The sequence below is a fragment of the Sciurus carolinensis genome, chromosome 1 (assembly GCF_902686445.1).
Source record: "Sciurus carolinensis chromosome 1, mSciCar1.2, whole genome shotgun sequence".
In the NCBI taxonomy this organism is placed as follows: domain Eukaryota; kingdom Metazoa; phylum Chordata; class Mammalia; order Rodentia; family Sciuridae; genus Sciurus; species Sciurus carolinensis.
Window position 1 is genome coordinate 206,873,114 of NC_062213.1, and position 26,374 is coordinate 206,899,487.

At 63.7% G+C, this 26,374-nt stretch overlaps 1 protein-coding gene across 6 annotated transcripts in view; it reads right to left on the bottom strand.

Moving 5' to 3' along the window:
* The window catches only part of Tp73 (tumor protein p73), a 54,841-nt gene that overhangs the window by 21,443 nt on the left and 7,024 nt on the right, over positions 1 to 26,374 (bottom strand). For 3 of the 6 annotated variants that reach the window (XR_007104745.1, XM_047523232.1, XM_047523234.1), the window contains exons 2-4: positions 22,762 to 22,859; positions 22,353 to 22,473; positions 2,468 to 2,710 (exon numbers count right to left, since the gene is read on the bottom strand). Coding sequence is in view for 5 of the 6 variants with exons in the window: in XM_047523232.1 (XP_047379188.1) it covers positions 2,468 to 2,710; positions 22,353 to 22,473; positions 22,762 to 22,826 (429 nt within the window). In the remaining variant the exon portion in view is untranslated. Of the gene's footprint in view, positions 1 to 2,467; positions 2,711 to 15,325; positions 15,553 to 22,352; positions 22,474 to 22,761; positions 22,860 to 26,374 lie in introns of those variants that run through there. The other 3 variants (XM_047523238.1, XM_047523236.1, XM_047523239.1) reach the window with 3 other exon arrangements.

Here is a 26,374-nt window from a genome sequence, read left to right on the forward strand (position 1 = left end):
TCCCAGCTCCACCTGTCCCACTTACAGTGATGACCAGCCAAGCCATCCTCACCCGCTGCTGGTCCCTGTCACTGGCCACAGTCTCATGGCCGAACACTAAGCCTTCTCCAGCTGCTTGACCTGCCTCCTGGCGAGGGGCACGGGGTTGTCAGGATCCGGGGCAGCAACCAGAGGCCTGCCTGTGTGTGCCATGCATGTATGCACATGTGTGTGCTACCAGGTACACATGTGCAGTGTGCCCAGCATGTGGGCTGCCCACGTCTGTGTGCAGACACGCAAGCCTCTGGGCCGAGGGCTGAAGACCCGGTTGTGCAGGAGCAGAGCAGAGGTCTGAGGGAAGACAACGGGGCCGTGGACCCAGGAGCCCGGAAGCCCGTCGCAGTTCCAGCACAATAGAGGCCAAGGACCACGTTAACAGCTGTGGCCACCTGGGGCCAGCGAGGGTGTTTTTGCTGATCTGGGAGAGGAACAAGGGCAGCAGTCAATGCGGAATTGTACTTGAGAAAAATATGAATTATCTATCAGTTACCAGCCAGCAGCGTGGCAGGGGCCGAGCACCGCGTGGTGCTGAGTCCAGAGCAGCAAGTCCGGGCATCGCCCACACAGCTGGGCCCCGGAGAGCTGAGCGCAGTGCCTGCCCGCCCTCCCTGGGCAAGGGAAAAAGCTCTCAGGGGGTCTTTTCCCAGAGAGCCAAGGTGCCAAAATCTCATTATCAATGTTGGTCCCACCTCCACCCGCCGCGGCACAGGGAGGGCCGGGGGGGCCCGAGCACAGGCGGCAGCATCCTTGTTCTGGCTTGGCTCTGATGCTGGGCACCACGTGGGGGCCGGCTTGGAGGTCGCACCTTGCCCAACCCATGTGGCTGGCCAGCCAGGGCTGCCCCAATGGCCAAAAGACTGCCCCAGGGGGACACTTAGGGCAGGGCAGTGGGACCAAACCAAATGTCCGTTGAACCCTGGCAGAGGATGGCAGAGCCTCAGGCGGGGGCAGCCAACAGAGGCGGCAGCTCCCGTTCCTCCCTGAAGAGCAGCTCAGACCCTCAGAGGAGCTCTGAGCCCCCAGGGCACTGTGAAGACCCACCACGTCCTCAAGCAGAGAGGGAGGAGACCGGCCTGCCACCCGGGAGAACCCAAGGGATCTGTCTCCAGAAGCCACCAGCAACCCAGACGGACGACAGTGCCACTTGGGAGGAATGGGGACAGCCACCCCAGGGGGAGAGGAACGACGCGGGTGAGGAGTCTGGGCTCAGAGGCGGGTGGCAGTAGGATTCCCGGGCCAGAGGTGTGCGGTGCCAGTGTCTCGGGCTCTCCTCACCAGCTCAGGTCACCCAGCTGGACCTCCAAGTCCGTGAGGAGACTTTTGGTCTCCCTCCCACTGGGCAACGGGGAACAGAGAGATCTTTGGCAGCACAGCCGCCATGGGACAACCTCATCCAGGGGCACCGGGCACGAGGACCCTGTCGCCACAGTGGGGGCTCCCCGCCAGGATCCCGTTTGGCCCTGGTCAGGTGCAGCAACAACCTGCAGACGGGAGAAGGGCGCGAGGCGGGGGTCTGCAGTCACTGGCTGGACGGGCCAGAAGCCCTGACAGGCGCCTCGGTCCTGTGGTCCATTGGAGCCCCAGAAGCTGGGGCGGAGCCTCCACTCAGTGATGGACCAGCAGCTGGGGGAGCCACTGTGGGAGGAACCCGTCCCCAGAGCCGTGTCCCCAGCAACTCACAGAGCCTGACCAGGCCACCTTGGCCTCCACCCTGCTCTCCAGCTCCAGTGGTTAGAAACACTGGCACCGGCTATCACGGGGCTCTCGTCCAGGGCCCGCTCACTATCTGCACAGCTCCTGCCTCAACTTCCTTGGCTGTAAAATGGGAAGGAGAACAGATTCCATCTTCTGGGTCACAGGGCAAAGCATCAGCAAAGGCTGGCAGCAGAGTGGACTCAGGAGGCTCAGAGTGGACCGAGGTTGGCAAAAAGCACAAGGCCAGACTTCCCAGGGGCCCGGCGCGCGGCCCCCAGCCCTCAGCACCCTGTTCTCACCACAACCTCCCTGTCCCATGCCAGTGCTCTGAGATGACATTCCAGAGGAGACGGGGCACAGTCCTAAGCCACAGCCAGCAGAGGGCCACGCTGCCCAAGGAGGTGTCTCCGTGGACTCGGATGACCCTCGCAGTGGAGCCCCCGCCTGAGTGGGCCAGATGGCCTTGGTGAGACAGGCCTGCTCCTGCCCCTGCCCCTCCTGGAAGGACCACGTCTAACCCCTCTGGGGCCCTGGGGGAGGCTGGCTGACTCTGGCCAGCGTCCGAGGGGTGGGCACACATGGACTGCCCAGCCCAGAGACCCGCCTCCTGCCTGATGCTCCTCCCGGCTCGGGCCAGGTGGGAACCCTTGTGGCCAGCCGGCGTGCTCGGCCCTCCTGAGGTGCCCCGAGCGGGCCTCCCCATCCCTAGCCCGCTGGAGCAGGGGCCACTCACCGTCCAGGTGGCTGACTTGGCTGTGCTTGACTGCTGGAAGGTGACCTCGAAGTGGTGGGGGCCGGGGTAGTCGGTGTTGGAGGGGATGACGGGCGCCGGGGACATGGCGTCAAAGGTGGAGCTGGGCTGTGCGTAGGGCGAGTGGGTGGGCACGCTGGCGGTGTGCTCCGGGGTGTAGGGGCTGGCCGGGGCCGCGCGGCTGCTCATCTGCTCCATGGTGCTGCTGAGCAAATTGAACTGGGCCTGGCGCGGGAAGGGGGAGGAGGGAGGGGAGAAACACCGTCGGCTGGGGTGGAAGCCCCAGCCGTCCTCCTGTCCCATCGGGAGGTGTCTTGTTACAGGAGCCTTAAAGGGCCAGCCGGTTCCAGTCATCCCAAATATTTCCTCGGGCCCCCACCCCTCCCCAACAGGCCACTACTTGTGTTGGGATAAACTGACATATTCACCTCGCCCGCCCCTCTCCATCCGCCTCCCTGAGTGCCAGGGTTCCTGGGGATCCACCCAGCAGCCAGTGAGGAGGAATGGGGCTTTGCAGCTCGGAGCGGAGCTGATGGGGTGGGGGCTCCCTGCTCCCGATGCTCCGCTGTTCTCCGCAGGGGCAACCTGGGGTCCAGACACACTCACCAGGGCCCCACTCTCAGCTCGAGGAAGCCCTGGCCCCTGAGAGCCAGGTGTGGCAGGCAGAACTGAGCACCCCTCAGCAAGGGCTGCCGAGGCCCCGGGGCCGATGTGGCCCTAGATCCAGTCATCTAGGTGGGGGATGCATGTCAGGGGCTGAGCCGATATTCCCTTTGGTCCTCAGAGACCCCAGTAGCCACGTCCACTGGTTTCCGTAAGCTAGGCGGCCTCATCTCCACCAGAATGGTCAGAGGAGCCTCCAAGTGGGGGGCAGCAACCCCACCCTCAGACCAACTCCTCCCCAGGACCACCCACCTGAGGAACATGGACTGCGTGTGTGCTGAACAACACTCAGTGGGGTCCTGGGGCCTCAGGATGGACCAGCCTCCCCCAGGAACTGGAGTCCCGGGTGTCTCCATCCAGAGCAGACCTCTGCTGGAGGCCAGGCCCAGGAAGGCCTTTCCAAGTGCAGAGGCTTCAAGCAGGAGGCAGGTTTGGGAGGATAATACTGAATGGCCTTGCTGGCCAGGTTGGGTCCTGGCAGCAGTGGCTTAGATGCTCCTTCCCTTGACCCGGGTCACTGGTACACACTCATGCGGTCCTCTCCACCAGCCCGCTACAGGCAGGAGGCTGGGCCTGGAGGGCAGAAGTGACTCGCCCTGGGGGACCCAGCAGCCCAGGCAGGGGAGCTTGAGAACACAAGGATGGTGGAGACCATGAACGGGGATCCAGTGGGGGTCCCCTTATCTCTGTACCTCTCTTCAGAGAGGCCTTGGAACATCCCCAAAGGCCTCCCTTCCCACCATCCTGCCTCCTCCAAACTGGGGGAAAAAACATGTTCCTGGACAATGGATGGGTGTGGGCCCATCCAGGGCTCCTGAGTCTCCCAGCAGGGCCTGGCATGGGGGTCCACCTGGCACCTCAGTCCACCTCTCTCCAAGGAGGGTTGGGCTCAATGACCCAAAGTCCCTCCAGCACAGCCTGCACAGGAGGCACCTGTCCTCAGGAGCCCACGACAAAAGCCCTTGGCCCCAGGGCCCCTGTCAGTCCTGAGTTTTGTCCCAAGTCCTGCACACAGGGGCAGTCTTGCATCTCTTGGAAATATGCCAGGCAGTCGGGAGAAGGAGAGCTCTGTGGAAGGAGGAAGAAGGTGGTCAGGGGATGAGAGAGGGGCTGGGAGGGGACAGGGGCAGGTCACGGCTCTCAGCAACACCATAAAGCAAGGAAGGGGCTTTCCTTGGGTGCTCCGGCTCCAAGATGGCCAGCTGCCACCCAACCGCCTGGTCCAACCCACACCCTGTCCTTAGGGGTGGCCACACAGGGCTCTCCTGGGAAAGTCTTGGCACAAGGCTCTGGCCAAACCTGCCAGCATATGGGAACAGCCTGCAGGACTTGGCCATAGTCCTGGGGGCCCCTCCATTGATGGGACAGTGTCCCCTCAGGACAGACCCTGCCCACCTCGCCAGTACCACCGAGGGTGAGTGACTCCAGCTTCACATGCGCTCCTAGAAGGCACGCTGGTAATCCTCAGCTCAGAGGTCATTGCTCCAAATGGCCAGGCCTGGCAACACCAGCTGGTCCCCTGGTCCTCTCCCATCTCACTCTGGAAGGTGTTGCTTGTGTGTCCCCTACTAGACTGGGAGCAAGAGGACCCACACTGTCTAGAAGGTCCACCCGACACAGCATATGGAATGGCCAGGATGAATCCTGCTGAGCTGCAGGTGTAAACCTGCCCCAATTCCCAAGACTCTGTGCCATGGAAAGTCAGACACCTCATCCAAAATTCCACATTTACACACAGAAACAATCCTCGTTTGGGTAAATAAATGATTGGATCACATCCACCTTTGAGCGTGGCACTAGTAACTGCACGTGCCCCTGGGCTCACATCTGGTGGTCGTCCTTTGCATGCGGGGACTGGGCCCCGGACTCCAGGGACGCTAAACACCACCTGTGTGTGCTCGACTCCTTACCCACATGGTCTGTGTCGCACAGAACCTGTGCACACACTGCAGGCTTTCCATCTTCTCTAGAGAAGTAAGACTAGTTTTTTTTTTTTGGGGGGGGTGCTGGGGATAGAACCCAGGGCCTTGTGCTTACAAGGCAAGCACTCTACCAACTGAGCTATCTCCCCAGCCCCGAGAAGTACGACTAACGACGCGAATTCTGTGCCAACAGGTGTTGCCCTGCGCTGTTCAGGGAACAGAGGTGGGGAAAGCGTTGGTGCCCAGTGCAGAGCAGGCTGTCTCTGCTGCTTGGCACAGGAGGACTGTGCTCTCAGGTTTGCTGGAGCAGCGAAGGATCCATTCTCCTTTTGTAGAAGAATGAGCGAGCAAGCAATGAGGTGACAGAGGTGCGCTAAGCTGGGCATCTCCACGGATGGGCCAGGACAGCTCGCCCTGGAGCAGGACTTGAGCCGGCCTCTTCCACCCCAGCTTGGCCCTCTGGGAAGGGTCTTCCCTGCTGGCTGGGTGCTGGGCTTCCTCCCTCCTGCACTGGGAGCTCCCTAAGAGAGGGGCCCAGCCCAGCCTCCCTGAAGGTCTGCCTCTCTGCAGGTGAGGGTGGGCTTCCATGCCCTGTCATCCCTGATACTAGGACACCCCGGGCCAGCAGGGCCAGGAGCCCGTGCAGACCCATGACAATGAGGTTCATATTTTAACTTGCCCACATTCTTTCATGATCTGAGGACAGCGCCAAGGAATTAGTCACTGAACCAAGGGGAGAGGCACTGATAGGATCTCCGCTGAGAAGCTTGCGGGAGGGAACCAGAGCCTTCCAGCAGGAGGCCCGCCAGGCGGAGCTCTGCAAGACTGAGAAGTGTCCTCTGGCCCACGGCAAGCCCGGACCATCGGCACCCAGACAGCCTCCTCAGCAGAGCTGCCCAGAGGCTGGCTCACGCCTCTCTCCAGCCTCTCTGATCTGCAGACCCCCAGGCTCCGTGACGTTTCATTGTCAGGGGCCTCTGAAACCCCCACTCCCAGGAGCATTGGGCTGGCCCAGTAGACAAGATTGTCCAGTCTCCAGTTCCTATGATCAAAGGGACACCCCTGGCACACTCACCCTGCCTGGCCACTGTGCCTACTGTGTCCCCATTGGGTGGCAGAGACCCCCTGATTAGGAGGTGGAGGTGGCCTCCTCCTGGTCCACCTCCTGGTGGTCCTTCCTTCCCTGGTCCAGGTGTCCCCAGAGACCCTTCTCGAACTGCCTGCACGTCCTGCATGCTCGGAGCTCAGCCTGGGCCCTCCTGACTCCAGGCAAGCTCTGAAACGGAAGCCTCGCCAGGGAGGCCCAACCCGGCCATCACAGAAGCCCAGAGGTCCCCCAGAACCAAAGGCCCCAGAAACCCAGGCGAGACGCTCTTGGCAGTGGGGCGGAACCCGGGCAAAACTAGGGCTTTTTTGGTTTGTTTTGCTTTCAATAAGAACTCCCAGGATAGTGGGCTAATTAGGACATGCCCAGCCGGCGGCGCCCACATGTGCCTACATGTGCTCACAGGGCTCCTGGGCGAGACCCAGGCAGGCCGCGAGGAGCCAGCAGGAGCCAGGCAGCAGCTGGTGGACTTCCCTGCAGTGCGCAGGCCACTGATGCACCAGGCCTGGCTGGGGACCCCAGTGCCTAGGGTAGGGGACAAGAACTCTGTGAGGGCTTAGGGAAAGCGGGGCCCCTCCTGGGTCCCCGTGTCTTCCACAGGCCCCACCTAGAGAGGACAGGACCTTCCAGGGGCCCCTTAGGCCTCTGCAGGACCAGCAGCACCCCATGCGGCTTCTTAGGCTCCTCATCTGTTTGCTCCACAGTCACCCTGGGCTCTCTGCCTTCCCCAAGGAGGAGGAGGCTGGTGGGGCCTGGGGCTCAGACCTGGCCCTTAGGGCACAGGCAGCATGGTGTAGCCCTATGAGCCTGCCTTCTGCCAAGCAGGTCAGACTTTCCCCAGCAAATTCCTCAGCCCCAGCCTGGGGGTCTCCCCTCTGCACTGGGTCCGTCAAAATGGGGGAGGCTGTCTCTCCTTGGCCACTCTCGGGTCTCAGTTGGGTTCCCGGACCTCATCTCCTTTAATCCCCTGTGTCTGTGAGGTTGTCCTACAGAGGAGAACGGGGAACAGAGCCACACAGGAATGGGGAACTCCAGGAGGGCAGCCAAGGGTCCCTCCTGCCCCCTGGCCTGGCCTGCCTGGGAGCAGAGGGGAGTTGCGGGGAGCCTGAAGCTCCGATGCTGGATCCATCCACCCTTTGTCAGCTAAACTGGGCAGTTCTGCGGAGGGGCAGGCCTGGGTTGCCCTCCTCACTCGGGGCTATAGCTATGTGCAGTGCAGGGCTCCAGGGGGTGAGCAGGCCATCTCAAGAACAGACCCCTGGGAGGTGGCCTCTCGGGCAGGGTGGGCCCCTTTGCTCCCCAGTGCATCCTGGCACTGCTGGCACCTGGCAAGGAACTAGTGCTCAGCAGCACTTGTGGAATGAAACAGACCCTGAGACTCCCACACGGACCCAGAGAGCAGGCAGCAGTGCCCCCTGCCTGCCCTTCAGGAGCCTCTGGTGGAAATGGCCACAGCAGGTGCCGAAGATGTTCCCGCAACCACAGCCTGAGACTCAGAGGTCCCCAGGGTCGGGACGCAGGTCAGTTGCAGCGGAACGCTGCAAGTAGGGCAAGCACCTCCCTCAGTTCCCTCGCGCCTCCCGCAAGATGTGCCCATTTGAAACAGCTGCAATCTGCTGTGGACCAAGCCCGTCCCATGGCCCCAAGGTCCCCATGCTGTCCAGTCCTCCCAGGACTCCTGGGGTTCCTCTCCTGCTTCTCGGGGTAACGCACACGTATGCACAGTCATATCCTCCACCAGACGCTGGGTCTTCACTTGACCTCTCTGCTGGATGCCTCAGTTGCATCCAGCTGAGATGGGGTAGTGTCCGTTATCTAGGGCTTCTGTGATAGTGGCATAAATCATTATAAGTAAGGACCTGAGAGCAGCCAGGTGCAGTGGTACACACCTGTCATCCCAGCTACTAGGGGGCCGAGGCAGGAGAATCCTGAGTTCCAGGCCAGCCTCAGCAACTTAGCAAGACCCTGTCTCCAAACAAAGTAAAAAGGGCTGAGTGTGGCTCAGTGGCAGAGTAGTTGCCTCGCTTGTGCAAGGCCCTGGGTCCAATGCATGGCACACAGTAGGCTCCCGTGCCCTCCCTGCCCATCACAGGGGGCACAGACCCTGGCAGAGCAGGTGCGTTTCTGAGAGGGTTCTCCCTGCAGAAGCTTTAAGGTCTCTGCAGACAGAAGGAACTAAAAGTCAAGTTCGTTTCTGGATTTGAAACCCCCGGCAAGGCCCTGGACCGCTTGGCTGCTGTGTGCAGGACCTCACACCCCTCAGCATCTTTTCTCCACAACACAAGCTGCACTCCCAAGCCACATCTGGGCCGACGGCTGCTTCCCGGCCCGCCGGGTCCCCAGCTCTTCTCCATTGCAAGCTGTCAAGCCCACGAGGATCACATCAGGGAGCCCTGGGCCCCTAGAAAGGGAGGCTGTGCAGCGGCTTTGCTCTCACTTGCCTTCCCGTTCCCCAGGCTCCCGAAGGAGCAGAGGGAGAACATGTCCAAAGCCCTCGCAAGGATGCAGAGAGCCCCAAAGCCACCTCACAAATCCCCCCGCGACCTCCACAGGGGGTGGTGAGCGGTCCCAGGCTCCCCCTCCCCTCCCTCCACCCCACCCCCTCCTCCCCCTCCCTCTCTCCTGAAGGGTCCCTCGTGCGGGTCCCACCTCGCTCCCTTCTCACCCAGTGGCCTTCCACCTGCAAACCGGCCTGGCCTCCCAGCTCCCTCTGCCCGTCCTGTGCCCTGGCCTCCCAGCTCCCTCTGCCCGCCCTGTGCCCTGGCCTCCCAGCTCCCTCTGCCCGCCCTGTGCCCTGACCCCTAACCGCTGAGAGTCAAGACCAGAGGGCACAGATCTGTCCTCCGTTACCCGGCAGGCACCTTCCCTCTGGTGGGCAAGCGCCCACCCCAGGTGGAGATCGGGAGACGTGGGTCTGAGCCCCGGTTTTACCATAGCCTGCATGTGTGTCCCCGTCCCTGTGGAAAGCAGGGTGACCGGGGTCCACCAGGGCTTCCTCACAGGGGCACAGTTAGGACCTGGGTTGGAGTGAGGAAGGACCTGCTGTAGCCCTGGACACTAAGCTGGTCCTTCAGGGACCAGTCACAGGCCCCAGTGCCATGTCCTGGCACAAGCCCCCACCCTGGCTCTGTCCAGTCCTCACTGGCCTCTAGCCTGTAGCCCCGGCTGGTTCTGCCCCACACCTGGGGCAGCAGCCATGGCACCGAGTCAGTTCATCCACCTTCAGCCGTGGCGTGGGGCAGGGGGGCCCAGACAGTGTTTGCAGAGGCGGCAGCTGGACAGGGCTCTGGCCTGAAGCGTCTGCCCGGAGCCTGCCCTCGTTGGGCCTCCCTGCCACCGGGGCGGGCTCTGCTCTGACCCCACACCGGAGGGATGGGGACTCAGCGCCCCTGCTCGCAGAGCGCCAGGCCCAGCCGCAGAGGGCTCTTTCAGGAGGAGCACACTCTTCAGACTCCCTGCTCTTCTCGTGGGCATGTCTGAACCTGGGCCCAGCCTCACCCCGGGGTGAGTGACTGACACCAGCCTGGCCCCGCAGGAGACAAGCCATCCCTCTCGGAGAGACCTCCATCCCGCCGGTGTTTCCCACAGTCTCTCCAGAGCCTGTGATTAAACAGATGGAAATGCCAACAAGACGCGGCTTGCGCTTGGGGGGAACGGCTGCTCCCTGAAAGCATGCGCACAGCACCCCTGCCCTCCGCCAGCAGGACCGGGCCAGCCCTGTGAAGACCACGTGGAACTTCCCACACCTCGCGCCCGCAACGTGTCCCCAGAAGTCCGCCCGGCCGCTGGGTGAGTGTCTGCAGGACCCACCCCAGGACCCAGGCCAGTGCCCCACCCTGTCTCCACCTGCGCGGCCAGCCTGAGCCCGGAGCATCACACTAAGTCTCCGTGGGGACTCCAGGCTGCACCCCACCCCGAGCTCTGCAGCACTGCCCATGATGGGCAGGTGTCCCGTGGGACTCTCTCTAACCACATAGACACCAGCCCTTCACCCTGGGCACAGGTGGGCTTCCGGGAAGGTGGGCCACGGGAGGCGTGGCTGCTGCTGGCTCCTCTCCCTCTGTCCCCCACTCCCTGGGTCCGCGCATGCCCCCTGCCCTATCCGCCTGTCTGTTCCTCCTTCAGGTCCTGCCTGCACCAGCTGGACACGCCCAGGCGGCCCCTCCCAGGCTCAGGTCAGTGGGTACCTGGAATGAGCGGCTGAACCGGGAAGGTGAACTATGCCAGGCAGGGCCCAGCAAGGGGAGGCAACCACGGGTGGGCCACCAGCAATGGGCTGCAGTGGGAAGGTGACCTCTAGGCCAGGAACCAAAGAGGAGGAGCAGGCAGCCCAGGAGCCGGGACGGGCCATGGAGGCTGAGGACAGAGGCCCGAGTCAGAGACATGGGTCCTCCCAGCCCAGCTTTGCGTGCGTACTCCACAGCTAATGAGCCCTGGAGTAGAGAGGCTCCTACCCGGGCACTGGGACTCAGGCCACCCCCTTCCCAGGTCCTTTGTGTCATCAACGCATCCCTGGGGCCTTCCCACAGGCAGGAGGCAGAGGTGGCCAGAGCTCCTGCGTCCTGCACAGAGGCAGTGAGCAAGTCAGCAGGGGCACGGAGGTGAGGGACCACCGAGGCACACGTCTGTCATCCCAGCAACTCAGGAGGCTGAGGCAGAAGGATCATGAGTTTGAGACCAGCCTCAGCAACTGAACAAAACCCTGACTCAAAATAAAAAGGAAAAGGACGGGGTGTAGCTCCATGGTAAAGTGCCCCTGGGCGAGGAGCCTGCAGGCAAGAGGCAGGGGCAGGTGTCCAGGCAGGGCAGGGCTCTGGGACGCAAAGCTGTGGCCACAGGAAGCACCTGCCTCAGGAACTGGAGACCTCTGGTGGTCCCCAGGCCGGGGCATCAGGGCCTGTGGCCGGGGGAGAGCCGATGGCAGGTACACCTGGACTGCCGGGGACAGCCAGACAGGAGCTTAGAGTGAGCCGCCTCGGGTCTGTGGACAGACGCGGACCAGGTCCTGTGGGCCCTGGAATTGAGGACAGACGGCGATGGCCAAGTCCCGGCTCTGGTGTCTGAGCTGGGGGTGGGCAGCGTGTGGCCTGGAGGCTGCGTAAGAGAGATGTGGCGGTCAGATCTGCTCTGGACTTCCTGCTGGCTGAGACCAGGCAAGGCCGCCTGTGTGGAAGACGAGCCCAGTGTGGGTTCAGGGAGTTCAGGTCCCCCGGGCTGGCATCCCGAGGGAGCCCATGGGGGCCAGAAACTGCACGGGCCGCGGGTGGCAGGGACCGAGTGTGCCCTGCACGTGGGCTGGGGCTCAGGGCTGGATCAGGCCCAGCAGGGTCCCAGCCATCTCCCTGTGGCCCAGCGCCCCTCTGCTGATCTGGCTGTGCCCCCCTCTCAGCACTGCCCCAGCAGCCCCTGGTCCTGGGTCTCGGTGACACCCTCTCCTGGCTCGGGGGCCGCCCCTCCCCGTCCCCTCCCACAGCTCTGCTCCCACCTGCTTCCCTCCCAGTGGCTCCACGCAGTCATCTCCACACCCTCCTGCCCACCGAGCACCCACATCTGAGTGTCTCCTGCAGCCGGTGAGGCCCAGGCTCCATGCCCACCTCCCGCTGAGCCCTCTGTGGCCCTTCCAGCCACCACGGCAGGGCTGCAGGTGAAACCTCGACCTTCTCCTGCAGTCCTCTCCTGCCCTCCCTCTGCAGGTCCCTTCACTCTCTGTCCCAGGCCACTCCTTCCTCCAGTGCCCCTGCACCAGCCACGGGGTGCTCACTTCCCAGGTAGCTCGTCGGCTTCAGAAGCCCCACACTGTCCTGTCCTCTCCCACCTGTCCATTTGTGGTGGCCCGGGGTGCGGCACAGGCAGCAGTCAGGTGGGGCTCAGGGTCCCTGCTTTGCCATCTCAGTCCTGGGGGTCACCCACACGCTGTCCTGCCTGCCAGCTCGTCCTGCCGGCCCCACACGGGGTGTCTGCAATCCCCCGCCTGCACCCACCCTGCCAGCCAGGGTGCCCCGCTTCAGCCCTGCCCTCCTGTGGTCTGTTCTCACACTGCACCTGGTCCTTCTGGAACCTCCTCTGCTGCACAGCCCCTTGCACACAACAGGTGCCTCTTAACTATTCTTGTTGCCCTGGGTAGCTTTCCCAGCTGGACCGTCCCTGGGGCCTGCCCAGAGGCTGTGTGTTCCACAGGAGCCCGGGAACGCCCTCTCCCACACACACCGCAGATCCCACGCTGTGCTCCCCGCCACGGGGAACCTGACATTCACACTACGGACACCCCTGTGCCCGAGGGCTGAGAGCGGAGGGAGTCAGGCCCCGCTGGCTCACGGCGGCCACAGCGATCATTCTGCAGCAGAAACACAGAAGGTGCAGAAGAGCCGGGGTTCCCTGAGCCACCCCATCTATCTCTCAGGATGCTGAAGCCCAGGCGGGGCCAGTGAGGGTGACTGGTGAACCAGGAATCTGGGAAGAAGTGGAGAGTCCCAGGCACTGGGGACAGAGCCTACTACAGGGTCTCCGTTGCTCATCTTGTCTAGGAACCCACATGCACAGCACCGAGCTCTGTCCTGCACTGTGAGCGGGGCTCAGCACCCGCCATACCCACATCCCACAGGCCCCCTGCCCCGGGGCCAGTGAGTGAGGTCAGCAGTAAGGAGCTGCAGACTCAGGGTGTAGTATCACTTAGCCAGAGCCACCAGGGACTCTCCAGTCCTCATGCCAGATAGGAAGGCGGAGAGCAAACCCAGAGCAGCAGAGGCGGCGGGAGGAAGGCCCCGGGAGCAGGGCTTCTCTGTACCTGCCCCCAGACACACGCAGCTGGCACCAGCACCAGCCAGCGGCCACCACAGTGACCCCACGGCTCAGCACCAGCAGAGCAGGCTTCGGGGTTGAGCCCTTCCACTCAGGAAACACTCAGCAAAGGTCATCAGTGACACAGCCAGTGGGCACCAGAGAGAGCCCACACCTGAGCCCAGCCACACGGGGCTGCCCTGGGCAGGACATCCAGCCAGGACTCCAACAGCAGCCTGCGAGTCACTTCTTCCCAAGGCAAACTTGCTGGGGCTCCTGTGTGGCCATTGCCCTGGACCCCGCGATGACAAAGGCCGACGGCCGGGGCGAAGTCCCCACTCTAGTCCTACTGGTTCATCTGGTGTAACACGTGGGCAGAACGGATTCCCAGTGTGGTCCTTCACACAGTGCGACAGGTCATACATACTCTCTCCGACACAGAAACGGAAACGGAGTCTCCCGCCCAGATTAGGATGACCCTGCTGAGCCCCACACGCCTAGGGGTGGGGCAGTCAGGGCCCAGAGTGGTTCCGGGCTCTGCTGCCCCTGCCCTTGGCACTTGGCCTGTGCGTCAGACGTGCTCCACGGACCCTCGCTGCAGAGTGAGGTGTGCATGAAGGAGCAAGCCACAGCTGTCCTCAGCCTCGAAGAAGCAGAGCATGCAGGTGGCCACTGCTGGACCCCAGGGCAGGGGGCGGCAGCAGGTGGACGCCAGTGGCTCCAGAGGGGCTCGTGCCAGGACAGCGGGTCTCTACCTCCCACCACCTACCAGGAAAGACGCCGTGCAACCGCTCAGCCTCGGTGCCGTCCTCCCCGCAGGGCAATGCCCACTCCATCAGAGGGAAAAGGGGGCACCGAGTCCCCAAGTCCCTAGGCTTATCAGCTGGCCAGCCAGGGCCAGCTGCACTGTCTGTGGTCAGAGTGACGCTACCCCCAGGGGCTGTTTCCAGCAAAACGTGTGGGTGGGTGGCAGAGGGCTAGGGGACACCCCCTCCTCACTGGGTTCAGATACAAAGTGGGGGCCGGACATGCAGAAGCCAGGGGCCTCCAGACCCGAGTGCATGGAGCCACTGCCCAGGTCAGGCCGTCTTCCGCCTTCTGGGCCAACAGGCCACACACACACACACTGCCACTCTTGTTGGGGGACACAACCACAGGCACACACACCCCTGACACACAATGCACAACCACCGTCACTACGCAACGTAACCCACATGCCGAGTCACACAAGCACACCTGCACACGCGCCACACACCCGACACACCTACAGCACAGGCACACGCACACCCCTGGCAACACACCTCGTTCTCGCCTGCACATGCACCAGGTCCATGCCTGGCACACACTCACACACAGCCACACGCACTGCCACGCCACGCTTACATGCACGTACATCTGAACCGCAGGCGTCCGCTGGCGTGCACGCTTACACAGACACACGGACGCGTGCACACGCAGCTCTGGCCACACCGTCTGGCGGAGCGGCTCTCTAGACTCCCTGACCCCAGATCTGTGTGATTCTGCACCAACAGCTCCTGTCCTGGGCCAGCAGACCTGAGGACACATGCGCTCTGTCCAACCGCCCGCCGACTCTCTGCCCGATGCTGGTCCCCCTCTTGGCGCTTGTACCAGCAGCCCCACTCCCTGGGCTTCTGCGCGGAGCAGCTGCACCCAGCCCTCTGCCTGCTCAATTAGCAGCCTGGAGCCTGCCTGAGCCTAGGGACCAGGCTCGTCTGGAAATGAGCCCAGGTCCCCAGGGCCCAGCCCCCGGGGCTCAGACCTGGGGGCCAAGAACAGGCTGCAGTCCCTTCTCTCCCTCTGCCTGGCTGGCACCCCAGCCTGAGGGGGCAGTAGGAAGCCTCGGCTACACAAGGCAGGTCCTGGCCTCTGAGCCCACGCCCACACGGAGAGCAGCCCCTGCTCAAATAAACATCCTCATCCCAGGTGAGGATGCCCTTGGGCCTGGGCTCAGGGTGGGGGGACAGCTTCACACCAAGGCTGGCAGCAAGGTGACCTCCAAGTGTGCTGAGCCCCTGGTGGCAGGGACAGCCCACAGCAGAGACACAAGCCCCAAACCTGCCTTGGTCGGACTGGCCCAGCCTCTGCCCAGCCAGTGGCCACTGACTCTCAGAGCCACCTCAGGATGGACAGGCGGCTCCCAAGTCGGTCCACCTCCAGCCCAGGTCCTGCCTCCAGCCCCCTCAATGCCTCTCTTCTTGCTTCTGGTCACCCCAATTGGCAGCAGGCACCCGACCCGGAAGATAATCGCAAGAAGACCCCTCTGAACCTGCACCATGGCAAAACCTGCACGCGCCCCCCGGAAGGACGGAGCCGGCTCCCAACGCACCAGTGACGGGCGTCTCTCACACCTACCGTGGTGAGGTGCCTCATGGGGTCACCGACGTACAGCATGGTCAGCGCTCGCGAAACTGCACACGCCGGGGAGCCGGGGTGCCACGGGGCGAGGCATGGGTCTGGGTGGCCAGGGAGGGAAGGGGCAGAGCAGCGGCCGCTGGGCGGGGGGACCGTGGCTAGGGAGGCAGGAGCCAGGGATGCTCCGGAACATGTGGGCCGTCTGTTGGCATGTTGGCTTTTCCCCTCTCCCGTAGTTCTGTCAACTGCTGCATCCAACAACAAAACCACGGCCCACCCCTTTATTCCTCATGACTATGCATCAGCGCCGGGGCAGGTCTCAGCTTGCCCAGTGATGTTGGACCGCACCAAGGAGGCCGCGCGGGGGGAGCGGGCAGGCACGCAGGGTCAGTGGCCAGCTCCAGAGTATGCCCCACCTGCTCCCTCGGAGCCCCGCCCACAGGAGGCTCTGGGGGCCACAGTCCTTACCCCGCAAGCAGTCTCTGTCCCCAAGCACAAGGGGCGAGCCCTGGCCCTTGAGACCTTGGTAGCCAAGGCTGGGCCACCCCAGGAGAGAGATGTTGCCGCCAGGCGTGGCGGCCCAGGCAAGCAAAACTCCCTCCTGCCCCGGGAGCTGGGGTCCATGGGAATCACCTCAAGGCTGTACTGAAGAGAAGCACATGGGGAGGTTTTTGTCTCTGAACCTCCAGGGAACCAGGGGACAGGAATGGCACACTCACACGGTGAAAGGTGACGTCAGAGAACCCAGAGCCCCACCTGGCAGATGCCGTCTTGTCACCCTTGCCAGCTCCAGGAAGCAGGGACCTGGCCACTACCACAAAAGAAGAGCCAGAGGGACCTCTGGGTCCCCATCACCGCCACGTGGCTCTCAGCACAGCGAGGGGCTTGCGGCAGCAGCCCCAGGGCCCTGAGCAGGACGGCCTCTCTCTCTCTGATGTCTGTCTCCATTCCATTTTAACCATCTCTGTGCAAGGCCTCCCTCCACAGAGGGGCCTGGATCTGCCCTGCAGGGTGTCCATGACACGAAGCCTCATGGCACACAAAGGGACACTCAGCCTGCCCGAAGGACGGCGGCTCCAGGCCCACGGTGAGAGCTGCAGCTTCTCTTCCGAACTTTCCTGTGGAATCCCAAACCACCTTCAGCTCCCCGGAGAGCTGGCAACAGCTGGGCTTGGGCAGAGCGGGGCAGGGCCTGTGGTCACCCAAGGGGCCCGAGGACTCGCCCCGCCTGCTGGTACACTGGGCTGCAGGACAAAGGATGGCACCCAGGAGGGGCCCTGCCGGGGCTGGGCTGAGACCCCGCTCCAGGCTCTAGGGTCCACAGAAGGGCCGAGAGAGGCCAGCTGCACCCTTGACGCCAGCAGCTGGGAGCGCCTCACGGGCAGGTCCAGAAGACAGAGAAAAGCGAGGCTTGGTTTGTGGGACAAGCACTCAGGGAGGACGTCTCCGGGAGACCCACACGGGTCTGCAGGGCCCAGCAGGAAGTCCTGGTGCAAGTGGCAGTCTCCTCCCTGGGCAGGGCCTGTCCTCTGGCCTGGCCACTCTTACAAACTCCCCAAGGTGAGAGCAAAGGGAGCCCCCGCGGGGAAGGCGGAGGCAGCCTCCAGCAGAGCCCGAGGGGCCCAGAGACCGCGCAGGAGCTGGAGCACACACGCCCCACTCTGCAGCCCCGTGCAAGCACCGCTGGCCTCTGCTCAGAGCACCTCTTCCCATGATGTTCCCCAAGGCTCAGGCGGACTGGGTCAGCGGGGCTGGGCCCCCATCCCTAGAAAGAGGGCCCCTCCCTGCACAGCCTGGCCGCCTCCTCTGGACCCCAGGTGCTCCCAGGGTCCCTCAGCACCTGCTCTTTTGTGTCTGACTCACAGCAGGCTCCACCCCACTGACCGTGTCCCCAGCTCCCGTGCAGCAGGGACGGAGGGTCCTCTACCCTGCATCGTCCCCCACAGCACCACACACACTGGAGGGGCTGTGCTGGAGGGGCAGGGTGGAGTACGTCACACGCCGTGCCTGCCAGGCTGGGGCTGTGCCCTACCCCCACCTGAGGGGCCTGTGGCTCTGGGAGGCTGAGGGCTGGGGCAGGGGGGCTAGCCGGAGTTTGTTCTGCACACCCCAAGGTCCCTTGCCACCAAACACTTCCTGGAGGGCTCACGGGTGCAGGCGAAGGGCTGGAGTAGAGCTCAGAGCTGTCCCTGCGCCTGCACCCACCTGCCCTTTCTCTGCTGCAGACACTCCGGGAAGAAGGAGCCTCCTTCCCCGCCTGCCCACTCCCAGGGCTGTGCCCCTGGGGATCATGCGCCCCCTTCTCCACTCCCCAAGCTGGGAACTGCTGCCCATGACCTCTGGGGTCACCTGGGGATCACGCGCCCCCTTCTCCACTCCCCAAGCTGGGAACTGCTGCCCATGACCTCTGGGGTCACCTGGGGATCACGCGCCCCCTTCTCCACTCCCCAAGCTGGGAACTGCTGCCCATGACCTCTGGGGTCTCCTGGCCTCCAGGAGTGTCCACAGGTGCCAGCTTGGGTGTTTGTCCCTGTGGGCCCAGGCACATCCCCTGCCCACTGCAGCACCCTCCCCCCTGGTGCCCCTCCTCCCCGTGGCCCACCTGCCCACCACAGCTGTCACCAGAGAAAGGTGCCAGGAGAGGCGGGAAGGGGCACAGAGGCGGGGCAGGCACAGCCTCGGGGCCTGGAGGAGGCGCTGGCCCCGCACCTGCCGCTCTCGGGAAGAGATTCGCCCCAAGCTCAGGCCCAGTGACGCCGGCACAGGTGGAGATCATGGTGGAGCTTGCGTCCGCCCTGCTGGTGCTCACGATTCGGGGCTTTGTCCTCTGCAAGGCCCTCCCAGGAAGGCCTTGTGTGACCAGGAAGCGCCTCACCCTGAGGGCAGACCTCCCCCCTTGCAGGGCACGCAGGGGCTCTGGGTCAGGGCTGAGCCCGTCTTGGCCACTGCTCACCGAGTCCTTGGCCTGGGCTCCCCACCCTCCCCCAGCCGTGGGAGGCTTCTCTCCTCCTGCAGGACAGGGCTCTGTCTTACAGGGAGGACCCCGTGAGCCTCCTGGGGTCTGCAGAGACGACCAGCACTGAAGGCCACACGGAGGGCAAGGAGTTCCAGCAGCAAGAGCCGAGGAGGGTGAGGGTCAGGGCTCTGGGGCCCAGACTCTCCTCTGCGAAACTGTTCTGAGGCTCCTAACACAGGCCTCCTGATCAGCCTGGTGTGCGTCACACCCTCCCTGCAGGCCACACTCCATCTACTGTCCTCAGCCCCAGAGGACTTAGAACCGCTCAGTAGCCCTGTTCACAGACAGGGACACCAAGGCCCGGAAAGGTTAAAACCCCAAGAGTCGCCCAGCCTGGAAGGCAAGGGTGGGTTCTGAACCCAGGAACTCTGGCTTCAGAGTCCCCCACACCCTGGGACTCCAGGCTTAATCATGTGACCACAGAGACCTTCTGGCCTGCCTTCCACTGTGGTCTCCTCCAAGGTCCAATGGGGTCCAGCTGCTCCTGTCCACTCTGTTTCCACTGACTGCCTAACCCAGCTTCTTCCACTGGGCCAGTGTGGCAGGAGGTGACCAGAAGCTGAGGCCTGGACTTCCCCCAACACAGGACTGGGTGACCAGCACCCGGCACTGGGAGGCTTGTTCATCCCCACGTCCTCCCACTCTGGGCCCTGCGCCCACCCTGCAACCTCACAAGCAAGATACAGACTCAGACGTGGCCCTTGGACCCACCTGCTCTGCCAGGCTCTGCCAGCAGCTAAGGCAGTGCGAAGGGCACCAAGGGGCAGGTTGGTCAGCCTCCTGCCCTGCAAATGGCAGATCCAACTCGGAACATTTTGTGCAGCGGGGAGCCACTCTGCCTGCTCCAGATCCCCCACATGGAAGGGCCACCCAGAAGGTGGGTGTCCCATGCGCTCAAGGATCATGCTGGTTTAAGCCATGTCCCCTGGGCTGCAAGATCCCCCCAGTTGGGGACAGCCATCAGCACCAAGGGCAGGGTAGCTGAGGCTTGCTCTGAGCAGAGTCAGGGTTGCTGGGAGCTCTGGAACCCTCAGATGCCGGAAGCTCCCACTGATCCAAGGCTGGGCCTGGGCGAGGCTTGCAGGTAGGACTAGGATCAGAAATTCAAGGCAGCACAGTCCCCAGGGACTGCACTCACGAGCCCCCACCCCACCAGCCTCAGTGCTGAGTGGGCCCATGTCCCCAGCCCTCAGCAGCCTAGCATGCTCCCAGGGGCATGGCTGGACTCGAAAGATGCACGCCCATCGTGGGATTTTTAAACGACCCACCACCCTGATAGCCGGCTACTAGGGGTCATGGATTTGGAGCCCGTGTTTGCTCTGTGTGGTTGAGTGACACCTCATCAGATCCCATGGGAGCATGTGTGCGCCCCGCTCCTTGGCAGGGAGAGGGAACCCCCGGGAGTGTTGGTCAGACCTTCCAGAGCCCCTTAGAGTCACTGACCTCAGCCAGTGGACTTCAGCCCAGCTGAACACAGCAGCTCAGGAGTTCCACTGACACCTGGACAGCATGGCCGGGCTGGGCCACCCTCTGCCAGCAGCTGCTCTGGAGACGGTGCCCGTGCTCGACGGCTGCACCCTCCTGCCGCTTCCCACAGGCCAGGACTTGGAGCCGCAGGCCCTGGAGCACTGCCCGGCAGCACCGAGGGACCCCCTGCATCTGAGAACCACTCCCACAAGACGCACTTCAGACCGGCCTGGGGCTCTGCAGCCTGCTCCCAAGTGGCCACGGCGGGATGACCGGGAGCACACTGCCAGCATGCCCGGCTCCCGGCAGCTTCCTGCGAGGGCTGTTGGTGTCCATCTCCCCTCTAGCCGTGCGAGGCTGGGAAGATTTAACCAGGTGTTCCATGAGATCGAACTCTGACCACCTCATCTCCACTGCCCACGCTCTCCCCGAGGCCAGCTTCAGTGCCCGCTGCAGCCTCGGGCCCTGCGGCAGGGAAGCCACCCTCTGGCAGACGCCCGTGGTCAGCGGTGGTTGCGTGGCTCTGAGCCTCCTCTTTTGCACATGAGGCTGCAGGAGGGCTGGGGCATGGCCAGCTGTCAAGTGCTCTGGGGGAACAGGCAGCCGGTCAGGACGAGGCCTGCAGAGTCGGGGCCTGGCCCGGCCGACCCTGGTTCCAGGGAATCCCCACCTCCGGGAACCGAGCTGCACCCAGGAATTTCATACATGGCTTTCACTGTGAGCATGTCGCTGCCTGACAGAGAGGGCCCCTTGTTTGTGGAGGTGCAGGGCCCGCCCTCGTTACCCCGGGGGGAGCAGCATGCCCCAGCAGGTGACGGCTCGCGAACACCCAGCCCCAAGCGCTCAGCACCGGGCATCCTGGGGCCGGGGCGGGTGCACATCCCACCCACAGGGGCCTAGAACTGTCCCTTGGCCTCCCTGAGCCTAGTCCTCCCCAGGGGCGGGCCTGTGGGGTCTCAGAGGCCCTCTGCCCTCTAGGGGGTCGTCCGAGTGGCTGGGGGTGGGGGTGGAAACTTCTGGAACTACTGAGATAAACGTCTCTGGAGACTCTCCAGGACTAGAGGACACCAATGTCCAGGTGGGGGATCTGTCCAGGGAGGAATCAGGACCCTGATCTCCAAGGAGCAGCCGACGGGCAAGGGAGCTGCAGAGAGGACAGACTCCCTGTCACCCTGGTGGGGGCAACACTACGGGCGGAATTCAGGCCTGCCCTTCCCAGCATCTGCCTCAGCTTCCTCACCTGTCAAGTGGGTGCGGAGTGCTGGCAAGCTGCTGCTCTGGGAAGCCAGAGTCGGGTACCAGCTCCTCAGAGGAATGAAGTTGGGCTCGCCACCTGCCCCAGGGCTGGACGGCTCAGGGGGAGCCTTCCCTGGTGCCCCTGGTGCCACGGTGCCCTGCTGCCACCCGCTCTGCTCCCTGAGCTGCCTCCTGCCACTGTCTCTTCCCCAGGGGGCCAGAGCAGGGCAGGGAGGAGGCCGCCAACTTCTAAAAGGGACGTTAGGGCAAAGGGGGCCAGGCCTGCCCCCTCCTGACCTCCCCAGCTGCCTGCTCCAGCTCTCAGGTCCGTCTGCCGGGAGCTAGGGCGGCGAGGCCCTGCCCGGGGACCCTTGCTGCCATGGACCCTCTGCTCAGTGGGCTCTGCCTTCCCTCCCTCTCTTGGCAGGTTCCTCCACGAGCCCCCTGGGACTCATCCCTACTTCCGTCCAGCACCTAGGGGTCTAGTGGGGGAAGGTGCAGGGACAACGGGGCTCAAGGGCCACCCAGGGCCAGGGGTCTTTACACCCCTGTGCCTCCCATCTTGCCTCCACCTCCTCCAAGTCAATTAGAGGCACAGGCACAGGCCTAGTGATGGTGGTTGGGGAGAGGCAGGGACCCAACAGGCTAGCCACCATGGCCTGTCTCTCAACAAAATGAGCTCCTGGCATGGAGTCCCGAGGTACTAGGGGCACCTCCTCCCCGACTCCCTGCGAGCTAGGGAGAGCCCCTTTTGTGGAAATGACTTCTCAGTCTTGCTCAGGATCCCTCTCCATAGGGAGCCCCATCCTTATGTGGTCCAGAGGACAGGGATGGGGACAGGGGACCAAGTCAATTAGAGGCACAGGGAAGTCTCAGAGTCAGGCATTGACCACATTCAGATCAATGAGAGGCAGCCTGCTGGACTGTGGGACAAGAAGAGTTCCCTCTTCACAAGGACAGGAGATTCTGGAGGAGACTGGCATCCTTCACTATGAGAAGAGAGGCCACTGAAGAACGAAGTCTACCAGGAAAAAGCAGGGCAAGTAGAGAGGGAGGCAGAGGTGGTACATCTGGACCCAGCCATGCCTGAAGCCCTTCCTACCTCTGGATCCAGCCAGCACTGAATGCATTCCTACCTCTGGACTGACAGCTACATCAGCCAATAGATTTCCTGCTTCGTAATTTGAAGGGTCTTGGCCACAGGGTTTGTCCCCGAGGGCCTGCTTCCTGCTTCTTCCAGGCCCCCAACAGGCCAGGCCACATTTACTGCCCCACATCCAGGCCTCTGCAGAGAACGGGCCCACTCACCATGACGGAGGCGGTCATGCCCGGCAGGTGGAAGACGTCCATGCTGGGCTCTGTGCCGACGCCAGCCTCCTCACTCCCCCGACTCGACTGTGGAAGGTCAAAGTAGGTGCTGTCTGGCTCCCTGGGCCGCAGAGAGGGGAACAGGCCATCAGCATTCAGCCAAGCACCGACCCCAGGCTGCAAGGCTAGCCCACCTCTCCTCCTGGCGGGGCTCAGTCTTCTGCCCCAGGGGCGCCAAGTCCCTAGTGTGCCCAGTGCCTGCCTGCCCGTGGGGGTGGTGAGTGCCCGGGAGGCGGGTCACACATGGGCCCTGTCCCCTTGCCTACCCTCTCACCCAGGCCTGTCCCAAGCCAGTCGATGAGCGAGGCCGAGGCTAGCCCAAGGCAGCGCAGGCCCCAGACATACTCACAGGGAGCTCCAGAGGTGCTCGAAGGTGGCTCCCTCGTCAGCGGGGGTGGAGGTGGACTGGGCCATCGGCCCCACGCCGGCCACTGAGGGCAGCTCACTCTGGAGGGAGGAAAGGACAAGTGAGCACTCTGGAAACGCTGGCCTCCTCTGGAGGTGACGGCACACGAGTCCCCAGCTCCGGCCAGGGGCCCTCCCGCCTGTGCCTGGCCTCCACCACCCCTCCTCTCTCCAGTCATCAGGCCCCCTGACCAGAGAGGGACACAGAGGCCAGGGTAGCAGGGGCCGGACAGACCCTGATTCACAGCTGGCTGGGGTGCCCTGGGCAGGCAGCTGCTCCTCTGAGCCGCCACCCAGGAAGTGGGGGAGCAGCAGCACCCCATTCGGGCTGTTCGGGGCCTTTGGGAGATGAGTCTAACCCCTCACAGGGCCCAGGGTGCAGGCAGCCTGCATGAGTGACAGGTGTCGTTACTACCAGTGCTGCTCCAGGGCTGGGCAGGGTTGGGGTTCCAGCCACGGGGGGCCTCTGATGCCCAGGACCTGGGCACAGCTCAGACCAGCCCTCTTGGTTAAGAGCACGTGCAGGGACACCCGAGGCTGGAGTCCAGCCAGGCCTGCACGTCTCTGTGCCCATGTTGCTGTGGGGCTCAGATGGCCTCTCAGCTCTGAGCTGGTGTCCTTCCCTGAGATCTGGAGGCCAAACCTGCACCCCACGTGGGAGCCTGTCAAGGCCAGGACCGAGACTGCCTGGACCTGAGGCCCCCTCTGAGTGGGTGGTCTTGTCAAAGGAGATGCCCAGGGATTGGGGTGCCCTGACCCCCATCCCAGATCCTCTGGCCTTTGTCTTCACAGTGGCCTCTCCAGAAAGTGTCTGCAACCAGCTCTGCTCCCCTGTAGTGGCCCTGGCCACCCAGGAGAGGTGGCAGTGACCTGGCCAGGCACAGCAGCGAGCCCTTGTCCTGCAGTGTGTTAGAGGGGCAGAGACCCAGGACACCCTGCTGGCCCCCACCCAGGCCAGGGCTCGCCTCCCCTGGGCCAGCCTCCTGGGTCCGTGGGAATCAACTTGCCACGCCCCAGTGCCCACACTGACAGGCCCAGACCTGCCCACGGCTGGCAGGGCCAGAGGGCATGGGCCACAATCTGTGGCTTTTGTCTGTCCCCAGGCAGGCGGGTGCTGACAGAGGCCTGCGGCTTGCTTCTGAGGCTGACGCGTGCCAGGCCTCCGGTCCCCAGAGAAGTGGCACAGGACAGGAGGCCACCACAGAGGACTGACTTGGCAGGGGCCAGGGGAGGCCTGAGGGCTGAGGCTTAGTAGGGAGTGAGGATGCTAAGACGAACTGCCCTCCCGCAGACTCGAAGCACCCAGACAGGCTGAGGGAGGCTCCGTGCTGGCCAGAGGTCACGCAGATGTGAGAGGGAGAATGGGCGCCTCCACCACCGCGTGGCCACGGGGCTTTGACAAGCGGTTGGTCAAACGGCAGGGAGGATGGGTGGAGGCCCGCCCCCAGGGGGACCCCGGGGCTCGTTCTTTCTGGGTGAGTAGCCTCTGTCCGGGAGGCTATTGGCACAGGAGGTAGGCACCCCACCTGTGAGTGGGGAGATGGCGGCTGGGCCGAGCTGAACGCCTCAGGTCCAAGAGGAAGCCTGGAAATTCTCGCCCACAGAAGCCGCTTGGTCCCGCCCCCTCAGATTTGCAGACAGACTGTCCGCTGTGCAGAGGAACTTGGCTAAGCTCACGTGGTAAATAGGCGCAAACCCTCCAGAGCTTCCACGGCAACTTCGTTCACTTGAGCCAAATGATAAGAGAGCCCTACTCCACCTGCAGGGGAGTGGACGGACCCAGGTCTCCACAAGGGCATGAACCTCGAGAAACTGGTGCCCAGAGAAGGAAGTGGGCCACAGGGCCACACGGCGGGCGAGCCATCTCCGTGAAACCTGCCCACGCGGCAGTCGGTGGAGACAGGCTGAGCCGCGTGCCAGTGGGCGGCAGAGGAGGCAACAGGAACGAGGAATGGGGACAGGGCTTCCTTCTGGGTGGCCGCAGCGTGCTGGGACTGCACCGAGGAGGTGGCTGGGCATCGCGGAGAGCGTGCGAACACACTGAACATGAATATTAGGTGAATTTTTTCTCAATACAAAATTCAACTTGTTTTAAAGAACCTGGGGGCAGTATACGAGAGGAGCAGCATGGCCAGCACCTTCCGAGCACACGTCCTGGGCCAGCTGGAAAGGACGTCCACCTCCCAGAGCCCCGTCCACATTCTCACTGCCCGCTAACGGGGACAGGAGCTAGCGGGCAGCCTCCAGTTCAGGCTGCACACCCACAGCCCTCTGGTCACCTCCCATGGGACAGCCTGGGCAAGAGGAGCAAGAGCCTGGGAGCAGATCGGGGTCTGCAGCCTTGACCTGCGCCTGCACCTTCCATGCTGAGACCCCGCACTGACCCGAGGCAAGCAGCTGGCCTCTGGGGAAGCACGGGAGCACCGGGGGCCTCATCCCCTGCCTTGAACCCACGCTACCTGGCGGGGCAGACGGAGCTGCTCAGCCCACACTGGAAAGCAGCAGGTGCCCCACACTCAGAACCTAAGCCACATGGAGTCCCTGGGGGCCCGGCGTGGAGGAGGGCTGGGCAGGGTCTCTCTGGGTCACCATGCCCCAAGAGGCTCAGCAGACGGTCCCGCAGCCCCCTCCCGGACCTACCCCCAAAGCCAAGACTCCCCCACATGCACAGCTTCGGCAGGCCCAGCATCCACCTCCGCTTCTGGGACATCAGACCACGTCCCCTCCTTGCCTACAGCCCCCACCGGGCACCTCTCGTGCTGAGGATCAAACCCCAGGCTCCTCACTGTGGTCACTGCACACACCTCCCAGGCTGGTCCTCCCAGGCTCCTCAGGCCCACCTGCAGAGTGGGCACCTGCCTGCCCCCAGCACCAAGTCGGCACCTGGGTCCTCAAAGACCCTTCTCAGCCTCCAGGTCTGGGCTCGGAGGCCACCACTGCCTCAGGGAGGCCATGCCTGGCATCCTTGCCCAGTGTCCCCTTGCTTCCTGACTTGTCTGCCGGGGAACAACCTACCCCCAACACTAAGGTCAGGGAGGCAGGAGCATCAGAGCCTGAGTCTGGCCGCTGGCGCCCCTCACACCTGCCCAGGGTGGTGTGGGAGGGAAGTGTGGCCCCTTCCCCAGGGCCCCTGGGCTCTGCTCGGGAGCCTACCTGTGAGTCTGGGCCTGGCGGGACGCGGGCTGTGTCTTCTGATGGACCATCTTAACTTCCTCCTGCACTTAGGCCACACCCCCTTCCCACCGGCGCCCCCTGCTCCCTGCTCTGCAGCCCGGGATCCTCACTCACCAGCTGCAGGAGGCTGGTCTGCCCCTTCCCTGCAGGTCCCGGATCCCACCGCTGTGCTGCAGGCCTTCAGCATGGGCCTCTGCTGCCACCACCAGGAGCATCTGCAGGTACCATGGAGCCAGGCCCGCCTGGGGCTGGAAGGGGCTTCCTACAGGCCAGGGACTGGGCAGGGGCTTCTGGCTTCAGGTGTGTGTGACTTCAGGGGTCAGGGCGCAGGTCATAATGTACACTCTAGGACACCCTGCCTGCTGCGGGGTCTGCAGCAGGGC